General features: G+C 58.0%; 2 protein-coding genes across 2 annotated transcripts; one reads left to right on the plus strand and one right to left on the minus strand.

Annotated features, from left to right (window-relative positions):
- Positions 1 to 100: 100 nt before the first annotated feature.
- On the minus strand, positions 101 to 6748 carry TMEM198 (transmembrane protein 198). The gene is made up of 5 exons (XM_017856788.1): positions 6311 to 6748; positions 5803 to 6007; positions 2607 to 3182; positions 1331 to 1533; positions 101 to 978 (listed from the first exon to the last, which is right to left on the minus strand). The coding sequence occupies exons 2-5, from the start codon at positions 5966 to 5968 to the stop codon at positions 841 to 843; spliced, it is 1083 nt and encodes a 360-aa protein (XP_017712277.1). The 5' UTR covers positions 5969 to 6007; positions 6311 to 6748; the 3' UTR covers positions 101 to 840.
- Positions 6749 to 6795: 47 nt separating this feature from the next.
- Positions 6796 to 11755, plus strand: CHPF (chondroitin polymerizing factor). Its single transcript, XM_017856787.1, has 4 exons — positions 6796 to 7462; positions 8510 to 9083; positions 9573 to 9752; positions 10062 to 11755. Exons 1-4 carry the CDS (start codon positions 7149 to 7151, stop codon positions 11319 to 11321), a joined length of 2328 nt encoding a protein of 775 aa, XP_017712276.1. The 5' UTR covers positions 6796 to 7148; the 3' UTR covers positions 11322 to 11755.
- The last annotated feature ends 557 nt before the right edge of the window (positions 11756 to 12312 follow it).

Consider the following 12312-nt stretch of genomic DNA (forward strand, 5'->3'; position numbering starts at 1 on the left):
AGACCTTGCCTGGAGCCTCTGTGCAGTGAGCGACACTGGGGACCGAGGGCTGTAGTGCTTGTACCTGGCCCATGAAAGTGCCAGCCACCAAAGACCACCATTCCTGGCAGAGGCCACGCAGTTTGGCACATTTATAAAAGATGTAAAACAGAGTGAGGTGGGGGAGACAGAAGCATGAGGTGTCCAGGTTGGCATGACAGACACCAGACATGCACCGTGCATTTCAGCCCCTCCCCAACTCCCTTCCCAACCCAGCCCAGAGCAGTACCCCCCACCCCCATCTCCTGCCACTGCCCTCAGGCTGGTGGCTTTGCAGAGGCCAGGGGTCCAGGGTGAGGGGTGCTACAGTTTGCCCCATAGACAAGGACAAGAACCCTTAGATGAGTCTGGCTGGGAGGCAGGGCGATGGGAAGGAAGGTAGCCCCTCCGCAGAGACATGCAGGAGGTGGACCATGGGACCCCGGCAGGGGGTGAGGAGGTGGAGTTGAGCCTGGAGAAACCCTACCAGTCAGAAATCTAAGGCAAGGGTCCCAGCGTCCCCTCCAAGCCCGCCCACCCCTGCACACATACACACAGACACACGGGCAACACACTCACAACCCTGAGCACACCCCAATGGGGTTCACACCCCGAGTTCCTCAGGAGCCTCTTGGGAGCTTGGGAGGAGGCTTTCCTCTCAGGCCAAGACTCGCCTGAGACAATCCTCCCTTCTAGTGACCAGGCCAGCCCTCTCCAGGCTGGGGAGAGGGACAGCCAAAGCCAGGGGGCTGAGTGGCAGCCTAGCAGGCCTCCCCAAGCTGGCAGAGCTGGTGACTGCAGAGTCTAGACAGGCAGATATGGCTATACCCGCACCGGGGGGCCTGAGCAGGCTGTCAGAGGCCCCCGGGACCCATACTCGTAGTCCGCATCTGTGGGTGAGGCCATGAAGGAGCTCAGGGAGCTCCCGGTCTGCCGGTCTCGGAAGCTCTGGATATAGCTCTGTGGGGGAGCAAACATAGGTGTTGAGAGTCCCACCGCAGAATCCTGTCCTAAAAGCCACCTCTTCCTGAATTCCTACACGCCTGACACCCCTATAGACTGCCATAGATCCAGAGTCCACAGCCCTGAGACACCACCACATAACCATATCCCACTTAAAACCCATACTGAGGGCACCTTTCCCCCAATCCCCCCATCAGCTGGACCCGCCAAGCCCCTGGTGCATGGCCTCCGATGCATGGACAAACAGGCCTTCTAGATAGCAACCAGTCCATGGGGAAAGCCCAGTCCTGTTTGCACAGAGTTTCCACTCTTCCTTCTCATTCTGGCTGGATGGGCTCAGGGAGCTCACCGGGGAGAGGACGTCTCCATTGAAGCGTTTGATGGGCACTGGCCTGCGCCGATAAGCAGGGTCTGGGGGCCCAGGTCTGGGAGGAGCCCGGGGACCTCTGGGGGGAGCCCGAGGAGGTCTCTTTTTCCGCCTTTTCTCTTTGCGATCTTCTTGCTGCCGAATCCGCATCAGTTGCACGCGTCGGCGCTGCCGGCTGATGACCACTGTGGTGGGATAGGTAGAGAAGGAGGTCAGAGGACTGTGCGCCTTATTTCCCCTGAGCCCTCCCTCTCTCTTCCCACCTGGGGCTCTAGGCTTCCATATTCCTCTTGTCCATAACCCCTTACTCCCACCCTGTCACTTCCTTTCCTGGTGTCCTGCCTCTCAGAGGGGACTTCCTGCTGTTGTTGTTTTCTTCCATAGGTCTTTATGGAAGATTCCTAGGCTTCCAGGTACCCCGTTCCAGGCTGTCATCCCTCTCCCAATCACCTAGGCCAGCCACCATCATCTTTCCACTGGACAATCACAGCTGCTTCTTCACTGGTTTCCCCTACATTTGCTCCCTCTAATGCTTTCTACACTCAGCAGCAGAATGAGCATCCCAAAAACTAAATTAGATTCTATCCTCCCCTACTTTAAACTCTCCAGTGGTGTCTCATTGCCCTTCCAATAAAATGTGGAGTGCTTCTTACGACCCAGAGGGTCCACGCAATCACCCTGGCTCCCACACCTCACCTCCCATACTCCTGCCCCACTTCCTCAAACAAGCTGAGCTCATTCCTTCTCAGGGCCCTCACCCTTGCTGTTCCTTCTTCTCTAGCTCTTTGCATGGCTGGCCTCTTAGCTTTCAAGTGCCTGCTTACATATCACCTCCTTCAAGTAGCCTTCCCTGACCACCCTAACTCTAATAGCTTCCATAGGTCACTCTTTCACATTACCCTGCATGTTTCTGTCATATCACTCTACACAACTGGAATCATCTTGTTTGTTTGCATCTCTGTTACCTGTCTCCTGCCTGCCCTGAATGTACACCCGTAAGGACAGGAACCTTGTCTGTGTTATCTCTGCTGTATCCCTGGTGCCTGGAATGGTGTTGGTGCAGAGCCAACACTCCATATGTTGTTGTGGAATGAATGATGGCACCTGGGTCCTATCGTCCCCAGACCGCTGACGCAAGTCAGCTCTCTACAGGCCATCGGGCCTTCTGCTGCTGTCCCCTACTCCCCAGTCACTCAGCCCCCCAGCCATCCCTGGCCACCCACTCCTCTCATGTCCACCTTGGCCTGTGCCCCCTTACCTTCCGTGTGGGAGTCCCCCTCAGCTGTCACCCGCCACTGCACCAGAATGCCCATGAGGCTGAGCAGGGGCCAGAGTGCCAGCAGGGCCCAGCTTCGCCAGCAGAGGGGGGGCACAGGAGCGGCCCGGAGTCGCTCCACCACGTAGCGCCCCAGCAGTAGCAGCTCGGCGAAGTAGTCAGCGGCAGTGGCGATGAGCGCAGCACCAGTCACGGCGGTGGCCAGGGTGGTGAGTGGGCGGGGCCAGCGCAGAGTGAGCAGGGCACAGAGCAGGCCGCCCCCCAGCAGCAGCCCCAGTGGACCCCACACGGAGCCTGGCTGGTAGTAGGGTGCGGAGCCCAGCAGGGCAGCAGCTGCGAGCAGCAGGCCGAGCAGCAGCCCCACCAGGAAGAGGCCCACGCTGCGCACGAGCATGGCCACCAGCCCGCAGAGCAGCCCGATGCCCAGCGCGATGCCCGCGCTTGCCCCAGCACTCAACTGTGTCTCTAGCACCCGCTCTCGGTAGCACAGGAGGAAGATGACCACCGAGCCAAACAGCAACCCAGTGAGGAAGAGCACTGCCTTGAAGCAGCGGTAACCTGGAGGGGAACAGGGGCTAGTGAGGGGCCAAGATGAGGGCACCAGGCTGGAGGGAGCAGGTCCGAGGGGTCAAGGACATGGGATCCCAGGGGAACCAGAGACAAACACACTAAGATCAGAGAATTGAGGGTCACTGGGGTCATGAGGGCATCAGTGATGGGGCCATTGAGGTCAGGGGAGGTTAGAGAGATAGGGCTGTTGGCGGTCAATGGGAAAGCAAACATAACCATTGAGATCATGAGGGTTGATATATTTGAGGATCACAAGAGTTAGGATGAATCTTTCGAGTCAAGGGTGAATTTGTGCATTGCTGTCATTGGGATCATAGGAGTCAGAGAGATAAGTCATTGGGGTCCCAAGAGGATCAGCAAAAGACTCAATGGGGTCTTTGAGAAGGGATTGCTCACAGAGAGGAGGTATTTGGAAATCATAATAAACTCGAGGGCCAGGCGTGGTGGCAGCATTTTGGGAGGCTGAGGCGGGTGGATCACAAGGTCAGGAGTTCAAGACCAGCCTGATCAACATGGTAAAACCCTGTCTCTATTAAAAATACAAAAAATTAGCCAGGCATGGTGGCGTGCACCTGTAATCCCAGCTACTCAGGAGGCTGAGGGAGGAGAATCACTTGAACCCAGGAGGCAGAGGTTGCAGTGAGCCAAGATCGCACCATTGCACTCCAGCCTGGGTGACAGAGCGAGACTCTGTCTCAAAAAAAAAAAAAAAAAAAAAAAAAAGTTGAGAGGTGAGGGTCACACAGGTTCAGAAAGACGAGTTTTTGCGGGTCACAGGACTTCAGAGATATGGCACCACTGAAAGGTTACAAAGAGGACAGAAGAGCAGGGTTATTGGGGAGTTGTCCTGGAAAATGAGGTATTTGTAGGTTAGGGAGATTGACAGAAATAGAATCATTGAGAGTATAAAATGATTTCCAAGAGAGAGGAACACTGAGACCAAAACAAGGAATTACTGGGATCACAATATGGGGAGGGGTGATCAAATGATGAGGTTATAGGAATTAGAGAGGAGTAACCAGGGATCAAAGCTAGGAGTAATAGAGGGGGTCAGAGGGATGGAAGGTAATGACATAACTGGAGGTGAGGGGAGGTGGAGGTCACTAAGGCTTACATGAGGTCACACAGAATCAAAGAGAAGGAAATAGTGTTTGTGGAGTTTCAGAAATAAGGAGGTTATAGGGCCATTAGGCCCATTAGAGATACCTGAAAGGGTGAGGGAAGTGGAGATTCTGAAGAGTTGGAAAGATGGAAATCAGAGGTGGGGGTCAAGGAGTCAGGGAGAGCCAAAGAGAAAACAGAGGAGAGTCACTTCCAGGAGTAGGGGGAAGTTTGAGAGTCCAGGAGGCTCTGTGAGCAGAGAGAGGAGTAGGGCGTGGACAAGGGCTCAGAGTCCATGAGTCTGGGAGTAGGGGTATCCAAGAGGGGTAGGATGTCAGGAAGCCCAGGAGAGGGAATATGAGGCTGCATCGAGCAACATGCAGAGGGAGTGGGTACAGATATGGAGGGGGTGAGGTGATACAGAATCCTCAGAGGCCCAGAATGTGTCCTGAACCCTTGCGGGGGGCACTTCCTCCTGCCTACTCTTCAGTTGTTCAGCCCAGAGTTTGGGGGAGGAATGGGAGGGACCATCTGGCTCCCAACCCTGTCTACCCACCCATTGTAGGAGGAGGCTGCAGAACACAAGTCTTGCACTACCTCTGCCCAACCTGGAACCCCAGCCCCCAAGCTTCATTTGCCCCTGACAGGTCCCACTCACCTATAATTCTCCTCCCGGAGGCTTTCTTTGGGCCCCCAGCCCATACAGCTCACTCTCCTCTCTGAAGTTCTGTAACTCTTGCTGCAGAGCCACTGGTCACTTACTCCCATTACAGTGGGCCACTAGCCCATATGGCACCTTTATGCATATTAGAAAAAGGTGTGCCTTTCTCTAGGCAAAGCAGCTTTGTGCCAAGGCCCAGATTTTGTCAGGTAGAGCATAAGCTGGACTTTAGCCCCCACTTGCCCACTCAGCTGAGTTCCCTTATTTAGTACCCATCCTGTACAAGTATTCACAGAAGCTCTGATTACCGGAGCCTGCCTTATAGGCTGGAAGGATGTGTGTGACCACCATCAGCCCACTCTAATATGTATCCCAGGTGCAAATGCTCCAGGGAGTCTCCTCCCTGTCAGATGATATGCCCTATGGTAAGAGACCATGTATAATGACCCTGCTAAGTGTTTTCAGTGCCTACCTAGCACAGTGACCCAAACACATCCTCACCACAATAGCTACTATTTATTGAATGCTTATTAATTCTTATAACACTACATGAGACAAATGTGATCATTGTTCAGATGAGAAAACTGAGGCTCAGACAGTTTAATGTGCCCAAGACATCACAATTAGTAACTGCAAAGCTAAGTAAATTCAAACTCAGGTGTGCCTAATCCAAAAACCTGTGTTTCCTATAATCTAGAGTCTAGACAATCTATAAATGTGTGGGATGAAAGAAAAGGAAGAATTATTCACGATGGTAGAGGGATTCAGAGAAGATTTGGGGGGCGCAGAAAAAGAACTCGGGAAAACACTGGGGAGCCCAGGTGAGGGATGAGATGGGGATCTCACCGAAGAAGCAGTAGACGACTCCAAACAAACAGCACATGATGCAGACGAGGGCCGGCAGTGCCTGGTACCTGCGCTCCAGGGGCTGTTCACAAGGGGCACCCCAGAAGGCATCATCTGGCTCAGGAGGCAGCAGCTGGAACCGCAGTGTTGCCACAGTCCCCGGCATAATGCTGGGACTAGAAGGGAGTCACCCTCCCAAGTTAACCTGACAGAGGGAAAGTTGGGGTCACAGAGGAGTCCTGGGTCCCCACCAGGATGGGGGTGGGAGAGGGGTTGGGAGAACACAGTGGACAAAGGAGTGGTATCCACATTTGTGCAGCTCTGGAAGCATCTCTGGAGTGGAGAGCAAAGACAAAGGGAAACAAAAGTGCCTCGCTAGAGGAGACTGGGATGAAGTTAAAAGAGGGACGGGAGTCAGGGGGGATGAGGGGAGTGTGCTGCCAGTGAGAAGAAGGCAGCCAAGAGATTCGTCTGTGGGCGGCTCAATATGGGATTGTCCAAGATTTACCTGGGCTGGAGGCGACCTGAGCTTCTGAGTGAAAGAGACTGTGTAGAGGCCCGAGGGGCCGGGGTTGCGGGGCACCACAGGCTCCAATTGACTGGGGTCCAGGGAAAGTCCGTCGTGCGAGGAAGGGGGCTGCTGGGCCGCAGAGACTGGTCTCGGCGCGGTGGCGGCGCCGCTCCACCTCCAACACCGGCTAGCACTCCAGTCCCGCGGCGTCCAGGAACTCGGGCTGGGCCTGGGGAAGGGGAAGGAGCAGGAGCCGGGGCTCGGGCCGCCCCAGAACCGCGGCCCCATGCCCTGAGCCCGCCCGCGGCCTTTGGTGCTGATGGACAGCTCCGGCCTCTGCTCCTGACGTCACTCAGGGCGCACCATCCAGGCAGGGGCGGGCTGCTTCTGACGTCACCCGGGACGCACCAACCACGCCGCGGGAGGCAGGGGACTCCGCCCCCGGCGTCTCCCTCTCCCGCACCGAGGAGGGGGCACTTCCGGGGTCCTTCCCCTTTAACCTCCCCCTTCTCCTCCCTCTCCGGTAGCGGGAGCTCGAGACCCCACCCCGGGGGCGGGGCCCTTGCAGTGACACGTCGGACAGCTGCGGCCGCGGCTGAGGCTCCGAGGCCGAGCTCAAGAACCCTGCGCAGCCCAGAGCAGCTGCTGGAGGGGAATCGAGGCGCGGCCCCGGGGATACGACTCGGGTCGCTGGCTCTGCTCTGCGGAGAGGGAGCGGGCCCGCCCGCGGGGCCCGACCCCTCCGGATCCGCCCCCTCCCCGGTCCCGCCCCCTCGGAACCTCCTCTGGCTGCTCTGGGGCTTCGCCAGGGCCCGGGACCCGCGGTCCGGGCGCCATGCGAGCATCGCTGCTGCTGTCGGTGCTGCGGCCCGCAGGGCCCGTGGCCGTGGGCATCTCCCTGGGCTTCACCCTGAGCCTGCTCAGCGTCACCTGGGTGGAGGAGCCGTGCGGCCCAGGCCCGCCCCAACCTGGAGACTCTGAGCTGCCGCCGCGCGGCAACACCAACGCGGCGCGACGGCCCAACTCAGTGCAGCCTGGAGCGGAGCGCGAGAAGCCCGGGACCGGCGCAGGCGCCGGGGAGAATTGGGAGCCGCGCGTCTTGCCCTACCATCCCGCACAGCCCGGCCAGGCCGCCAAAAAGGCCGTCAGGTAGTGATCGGCTGCGCCCGCTCCACCCACTGGGCAGCGGCTGGGACGCGCGCGGGGAAGCAGCCCGGGCCCGGGTCGGGCTCCGGAAGGAAGGGGCTGGCGAGCCAGGAAGTCTTTGGGCCCCGATAACTTCCGATGGCCCTGCCTTCCCCGAGAGCCGTGGGGCCAGTCCGAGGCTTTCTCTGGGCCCTATCCCGGCCTGGGCTGAACTTGCTGGCCTGTGTCCTAAACCGGCTCGACCCGATGGCTCCCCAAAGATCCTACTAGCTCCCTGGCTGGTCTACTGGGGTTAGAGAAATGACTTGTATATAGGGTTGGGTGTATAGAAGCAGGGAAAGAGAAAGGCGAGAACTAGGATTTACCTGGATCTCTTGTTCCTGAGTGCGTTACAAGGGCCACCTCAGGGTGAGCTGGGGGAGGGAGCGCCCATCCCATTAATGTGTCTGCTGATGAGTTAAAATAATTTCTAAGTAACATTGGGTTCAAATGCTGGTTCTGCAATTTACCTTCTGCTTTAACAAAGGTAAGTTCCTGGAGCCCCTGAGTCCAGTTTGCCCCTCCCCGCAAAAACAGTACACCCCTATGCCAAATGTTCCTTTATATCATTTATGTGAGGCATTTGTGGCAAAATGACATATAGAAATGAGTAAATACATGGTATGTCCAGCATTTGGCTGGACAGACAGATATAATCAGATATAATTAAACAGATATAATCAGTCCCATTTTACAGATGGCTCAGGTTAAATAACATGCTTAAGGACGTAACTACTAAGTAGCGAACCCTGGAGTCAGACCCACAATATCTCTATCCTATCTGGGTGGGTATTGCCATCTCCCAAATGCAAAGAACTACCTGGGTAAGACCATTTCGTTTAAATCCTCATGACCCCTGGGAGAGAGGGTTTATTCTTATCCTCTTCATAGGTGAGAACACAGATGCAGAGAAGACGTGACCTGCTGGAGTTTGTGCTGACACCCCCTCCACCCCGCTCCACCCCCCGCCCCGTTGTCTTTTTGATAACCTTGTGCCATCTCCTCCCCTAGGACCCGCTACATCAGCACGGAGCTGGGCATCAGGCAGAGGCTGCTGGTGGCGGTGCTGACCTCTCAGGCCACGCTGCCCACCCTGGGCGTGGCCGTAAACCGCACGCTGGGGCACCGGCTGGAGCGTGTGGTGTTCCTGACGGGCGCACGGGGTCGTCGGGCCCCACCTGGCATGGCAGTGGTGACGCTGGGCGAGGAGCGACCCATCGGGCACCTGCACCTGGCGCTGCGCCACCTGCTGGAGCAGCACGGCGACGACTTTGACTGGTTCTTCCTGGTGCCTGACACCACCTACACCGAGGCGCACGGCCTGGCCCGCCTAACTGGCCACCTCAGCCTGGCCTCCGCCGCCCACCTGTACCTGGGCCGGCCCCAGGACTTCATCGGCGGAGAGCCCACCCCCGGCCGCTACTGCCACGGAGGCTTTGGGGTGCTGCTCTCGCGCATGCTGCTGCAGCAGCTGCGCCCCCACCTGGAAGGCTGCCGCAACGACATCGTCAGTGCGCGCCCTGACGAGTGGCTGGGTCGCTGCATTCTCGACGCCACCGGGGTGGGCTGCACTGGTGACCATGAGGTGGGATGATGAGCTATCCCGCTGATACCTCCTGTCATGTTCAAATCCCTCTGAGAGGCAAAGGGGTGGTGGAGCTACAGGCCTGGTTTTCCATGCCAATTCGGGCATTTATTTTCTATCCCTGTGACCCCGGGTAAATTACTAAATATCCTGGGCTTCAGTAGCTTCCTCTGTGCCAATAGAAATAATTATTGCTCGGAGTTGTTACAAGGATTAGAGAAAATAAGGGAGCCTTGTACATAATAGGCATTTGATGTTAGTTATTGTTTTAGCCCTTGGACAGCTCTGAGACAGGACACATGCCCATTTCGCAGATGAGCTAGCAGAGGCATGCTGAAGGTCACACAGACTAACAACTGGTCAAGGTAGACTTAAACCCTCAGACTCCAAGTCCACAACAGGTCATAGACTGAGGAGATGAGACACTCACTATGAGACAATGGAAGACAATGCCAGCTCATAACAGATCCCCTCCCTTCCTCTCCCCAGGGGGTGCACTATAGCCATCTGGAGCTGAGCCCTGGGGAGCCAGTGCAGGAGGGGGACCTTCGTTTCCGAAGTGCCCTGACAGCCCACCCTGTGCATGACCCTGTGCACATGTACCAGCTGCACAAGGCTTTCGCCCGAGCTGAACTAGAACGCACATACCAGGAGATCCAGGAGTTACAGGTATGGTCTAGGTCTGGGATGGCGGAGTGAGGGGCACAGGATCTGAGAGGTCACAGAGATCCCAGAGAAATGAAAAGTTAGCACTAGAATCGCAGAACAAAACTACTTCCCAGCCCCTGCCTGTCTCTACATTCTCTGATGAGCCTCCAGGCTCTTAGGCTGTCTATGCTGGGAAAATGATAGGTATGGACCCTGGGGGACAGGGAACTAGGGACCCATCCTGAGTGGCACCTGCTGCCTACCCAGTCCCCCAGTTGTGTGCTGCTCCTCTGGTCTGCCCCTTACTCATGGCCTGTTTCTCTGATCCAGTGGGAGATCCAGAATACCAGCCGTCTGGCCGTTGATGGTGACCGGGCAGCTGCCTGGCCTGTGGGCATTCCAGCACCATCCCGCCCGGCCTCCCGCTTTGAGGTGCTGCGCTGGGACTATTTCACGGAGCAGCACGCTTTCTCCTGTGCTGATGGCTCACCCCGCTGCCCACTGCGTGGGGCTGATCGGGCTGATGTGGCTGATGTTCTGGGGACAGCTCTGGAGGAGCTCAACCGCCGCTACCACCCGGCCTTGCGGCTCCAGAAGCAGCAACTGGTGAATGGCTACCGACGCTTTGATCCGGCCCGGGGTATGGAATACACACTGGACTTGCAGCTGGAGGCACTGACCCCCCAGGGAGGCCGCCGGCCCCTCACTCGCCGAGTACAGCTGCTCCGGCCGCTGAGCCGCGTGGAGATCTTGCCTGTGCCCTATGTCACTGAGGCCTCACGTCTCACTGTGCTCCTGCCTCTAGCTGCGGCTGAGCGTGACCTGGCCCCTGGCTTCCTGGAGGCCTTTGCCACTGCAGCACTGGAGCCTGGTGATGCTGCGGCAGCCCTGACCCTGCTGCTACTGTATGAGCCACGCCAGGCCCAGCGCGCAGCCCACGCAGATGTCTTCGCATCTGTCAAGGCCCACGTGGCAGAGCTGGAGCGACGTTTTCCCGGCGCCCGGGTGCCATGGCTCAGTGTTCAGACAGCCGCACCCTCACCACTGCGCCTCATGGATCTACTCTCCAAGAAGCACCCGCTGGACACACTGTTCCTGCTGGCCGGGCCAGACACGGTGCTCACGCCTGACTTCCTGAACCGCTGCCGCATGCATGCCATCTCCGGCTGGCAGGCCTTCTTTCCCATGCACTTCCAAGCCTTCCACCCAGCTGTGGCCCCACCACAAGGCCCTGGGCCCCCAGAGCTGGGCCGTGACACTGGCCGCTTTGATCGCCAGGCAGCCAGCGAGGCCTGCTTCTACAACTCCGACTACGTGGCAGCCCGTGGTCGCCTGGCGGCAGCCTCAGAACAAGAAGAGGAGCTGCTGGAGAGCCTGGACGTATACGAGCTGTTCCTCCACTTCTCCAGTCTGCATGTGCTGCGGGCAGTGGAGCCGGCGCTGCTGCAGCGCTACCGGGCCCAGACATGCAGCGCGAGGCTCAGTGAGGACCTGTACCACCGCTGCCGCCAGAGTGTGCTTGAGGGCCTCGGATCCCGAACCCAGCTGGCCATGCTACTCTTTGAGCAGGAGCAGGGCAACAGCACCTGACCCCACCTGTCCCCGTGGGCCATAGCATGGCCACACCCCACCCCACTCCTCCCCCAAAATCAGAGCCACCTGCCAGCCTCGCTGGGCAGGGCTGGCCATAGCCAGACCCCAAGCTGGCCCGCTGGTCCCCTCTCTGGCTTTGTGGGTCCCTGGGCTCTGGACAAGCACTGGGGGAGGTGCCCCCAGAGCCATCCCCTTCTCGCCCCAAACCCAGTTTCCTTGCCCCCTGACGCTGCTGATTCGGGCTGTGGCCTCCACATATTTATGCAGTACAGTCTGCCTGACGCCAGCCCTGCCTCTGGGCCCTGGGGGCTGGGCTGTAGAAGAGTTGTTAGGGAAGCAGGGAGCTGAGGAGGGGCATCTCCCAACTTCTCCCTTTTGGACCCTGCTGAAGCTCCCTGCCTTTAATAAACTGGCCAAGTGTGGACTCGTGATTCAGAGGTTTTGAAAGGGTAGACGGGCGTGGGGGAGGGAGGACTCGCTAAGCACACAGGCTCCCCTGCCCCTGCTGGGGCCTGCCTTTCCTTTCACCTGGGACCAAGTCATGCATGTGCCCAGCCTCACCCCAGCCCCCAGTGCGTGCCTGGTCACACATACACACAGAGAATTCTTTATGCCTCTTTATTCCCAATCTCATCAGCACTTTATAAAATCAGAATGCAGGGAGAGAGGCCTGAGAAGGCTCCCTTCCCACCCTCTAACCTCAGCCCAAGTCTGGAAGGTCTCCTGCCCCCTCCCTATAGAAGGGACTCTAGGGGTGGGGCTGGTGCAGGGGGAACTGGGAACTGGGCCAGGCCTGCTGGGCCGTCCTCTCCCCCTGCCAAGAGGGGAGCTGGGCCTGGAGAGGGGCAGGAAGTAGGACCAGCCCAGCACTCCTGAGTCCTGGGGCTCTCCCTTTCCTGCTGACATTAGGGCTGGGACCCTGGCTGTCCCTAAATCACCCACCCCTGTAGCCCTACCCACCTTCTACATCTGTATCCCCCCCACCCGG

Source organism: Rhinopithecus bieti, unplaced genomic scaffold, assembly GCF_001698545.2.
Source record: "Rhinopithecus bieti isolate Rb0 unplaced genomic scaffold, ASM169854v2 scaffold_42532, whole genome shotgun sequence".
Lineage (NCBI taxonomy): Eukaryota > Metazoa > Chordata > Mammalia > Primates > Cercopithecidae > Rhinopithecus > Rhinopithecus bieti.

Excerpts from the sequence above, each read along its gene's own strand:
- CHPF (XM_017856787.1), top strand. The coding sequence starts at position 7,149 with ATGCGAGCATCGCTGCTGCTGTCGGTGCTGCGGCCCGCAGGGCCCGTG. Across the intron at positions 9,084-9,572 it reads GCTGCACTGGTGACCATGAG|GGGGTGCACTATAGCCATCT; the intron begins GTGGGATGATGA and ends TCCTCTCCCCAG. Across the intron at positions 9,753-10,061 it reads AGGAGATCCAGGAGTTACAG|TGGGAGATCCAGAATACCAG; the intron begins GTATGGTCTAGG and ends TCTCTGATCCAG.
- TMEM198 (XM_017856788.1), bottom strand. The coding sequence starts at position 5,968 with ATGCCGGGGACTGTGGCAACACTGCGGTTCCAGCTGCTGCCTCCTGAG. Across the intron at positions 1,534-2,606 it reads GGGGGACTCCCACACGGAAG|TGGTCATCAGCCGGCAGCGC; the intron begins GTAAGGGGGCAC and ends ATCCCACCACAG. Across the intron at positions 979-1,330 it reads ATGGAGACGTCCTCTCCCCG|AGCTATATCCAGAGCTTCCG; the intron begins GTGAGCTCCCTG and ends GCTCCCCCACAG.